This window comes from Sander vitreus, chromosome 20, assembly GCF_031162955.1.
Source record: "Sander vitreus isolate 19-12246 chromosome 20, sanVit1, whole genome shotgun sequence".
Lineage (NCBI taxonomy): Eukaryota > Metazoa > Chordata > Actinopteri > Perciformes > Percidae > Sander > Sander vitreus.
The window spans coordinates 29,291,751-29,294,250 of NC_135874.1; the positions used below are offsets into that span (position 1 = coordinate 29,291,751).

At 50.0% G+C, this 2,500-nt stretch overlaps 1 protein-coding gene across 3 annotated transcripts in view; it reads right to left on the reverse strand.

Moving 5' to 3' along the window:
* LOC144535302 (protein TALPID3-like) overlaps window positions 1-2,500 on the reverse strand; it is a 14,100-nt gene that overhangs the window by 9,514 nt on the left and 2,086 nt on the right. For all 3 annotated transcript variants that reach the window (XM_078277695.1, XM_078277697.1, XM_078277694.1), the window contains 3 exons: window positions 1,718-1,871; window positions 1,447-1,606; window positions 1-177 (listed from right to left, as the gene is read on the reverse strand). The exon at window positions 1-177 is cut by the window's left edge and continues 80 nt beyond it. In XM_078277695.1, coding sequence (XP_078133821.1) covers window positions 1-177; window positions 1,447-1,606; window positions 1,718-1,871 — 491 coding nt within the window. The remainder of the gene's footprint in view (window positions 178-1,446; window positions 1,607-1,717; window positions 1,872-2,500) is intronic.

The following is a 2,500-nucleotide window of genomic DNA, read 5'->3' on the forward strand; positions in this document are numbered from 1 at the left end:
GTCGCCGTGGAGATGCTGCTGCTGGAGGAGGAGGAGGAGTCTGAGGAGGAGGAGTCAGACGGGGACGCTGGTTCTGGCACTGGTCCAGGTTCAGGACCAGGGGGAGGGGGGAGAGACAGGGAGGGGGGAGGAAGAGGGGAGGAGAGAGGAGGCTCCTCCTCTGCTACAGACATCACCCTGCAGGAGGAGAGAGACGTCAGACCCTGGTCTAGATCAACAGCCCGTTATTATGGAAACCACTGCAGTTCTGGGCAAGAACCGCCCTTTAAAGAGCCCATATTATGATAAAAATCTCTTTTTCTGGGATTTGGGGAGTTATTTAGTGTCTCTGGTGCTTCATACAGACGTTGATAACCCTCCATGCTGTTCTGAGTGAGATACGGTTTCTGAATGTGTCCTGTCTTCAGTCTCTGGGTCAGCTGGTCAACATCTGCACGGCTTTCTATGTCACTAGCTGAGACGAGGGGGCTAGGGGGCTAACCGTTAGCATGCTAGCTCGTTCTCAATGGCAAAACACTGCTACAACACACACTAGTTCACCATAATCTCCAAAAGAACTACTTCCATGTCCCTGTTCTGCAGGTATTCACACAAAGGTGGAAGTGGTCCCTCGTTTAGAAGAAGTCTCCCAGCTAATCCTGCCTTGTTCTACTGAAGTTGGAGAAACAGCTAGCTAGCTCATGTAGTCCTTACCTAGCTACTTAGCGTGTAGTCCTTACCTAGCTACTGAGCGTATAGTCCTTAACTAGCTACTGAGCGTGTAGTCCTTACCTAGCTACTGAGCGTGTAGTCCTTACCTAGCTACTGAGCGTGTAGTCCTTACCTAGCTACTGAGCGTGTAGTCCTTACCTAGCTACTGAGCGTATAGTCCTTAACTAGCTACTGAGCGTGTAGTCCTTACCTAGCTACTGAGCATGTAGTCCTTACCTAGCTACTGAGCGTGTAGTCCTTACCTAGCTACTGAGCGTGTAGTCCTTACCTAGCTACTGAGCATGTGCGACTGCCAACAAAGATGTTCCAGCAGTGAGAGGTCTCACTCTGTAGCTAAAACAGAGACCTGAACACAGGGTGAAAAGAGGAGCTGCAGCAATGAGCAGAACAACTAAAATATGGTGTTTTTGTTTGTGTGTGTGAGAGAGAGAGAGAGAGAGAGAGAGAGAGAGAGAGAGAGAGAGAGAGACAGAGAGAGACAGAGAGAGAGACAGAGAGAGAGAGAGAGAGAGAGAGAGAGAGAGAGAGAGAGAGACAGAGAGAGACAGAGAGAGAGAGAGATGACATTCGTAGAGCTTCATGTCAACAAAAAGCGACAAAATGTAAAAAACGTGACATGTAATAACAAAAGCATGTCAATAACGTCTCCATGTCTGGTCCTTGGTGTGAGTCTCTTTTTCCAGTGTGGCCCTCTGGGAAAATGAGTTTGACCCCCCTGCCCTAGAGAGTACTTACAGCAGCTGTGTGCGTGCGTCCACGTCTTCTTCTGGTCTCTCCTCGTCCAATGGCAGCTCAGAGTCGCCCCAGGTGAGAGGGGGCGTGGCTTGAGGGACAGCAGGAGGACTTCCTGTGGAGTGGGCGGGCTCTGGGCTGGGAGTGGGCGTGGCTACGTGCTCTGATGTCACAGTGAGACAGAGAGATTATATTTCCACATGTATTTACTTATTCTTGTACAGGTGTAGTCTGTTGTATGGCTCCATACTCGTATCCTGCTGCAGTGGCTGACCTGGAGCTGTGATTGGCTGAGGAGGCTCGTCGTTCAGCGGGCTGGTTGGTTCAGAATGAGGGGGCGTGGCCAGGGGCGGGGTCTCTCTGCTGGGGGGGGCGGGGCTGGGCGGGGGTGTAGGCAGCGGTGTCTGAACCAGAGGAACCGGTTCTTCCTGGAACAGAAACCGCAGACAGAAGCAGAGCTCAGTCTGACGTACAGCTCCAACATGCATCTTGCACACTACCCCTCTGGGTTAGTTGCAGGAACCTTTTAAAACTGTGATGTCATCGTGGCGTCATCGCGGGGTTACAGCTTTTAGAGGATGTTCACGTCGCGTGATTACATCACTTCATAACCTTCCCATGGCAACAGGGGGAACGGCTGCTCTTGTGTGAAGTAAAAACAACATTTTTCACCTTTCTGATAAGATATTTGGGACTTTTTAGCAACCAAAATGCTGGATTATGACATCATGCAAGCCCCGCATATTTTGCGCGGAAATCGGCAATTTATGTGGCGAAAGTCTATTTATAGAAAAGCTATTTTTTTTATTGCATTTTGCACCGTGGTTCTGAGAGGACTGACATTTCATTCGTGCCGTATGTCATGCATGTATAGCACATCTGACAATAAAGCTGACTTGACTGACTGATAGAAATCTAGACCCCCCTAGAGGCAGCAGATGTAATCTGCAGCAGGGTCGTCTAGCAACTCTCCGTTGGCTTGCGAGCTGGAAAACCAAACTCTGGTCAGGCCAATCACATCGTGTATAGAGTGGGTGGGCGGGGCTTAACATAATGA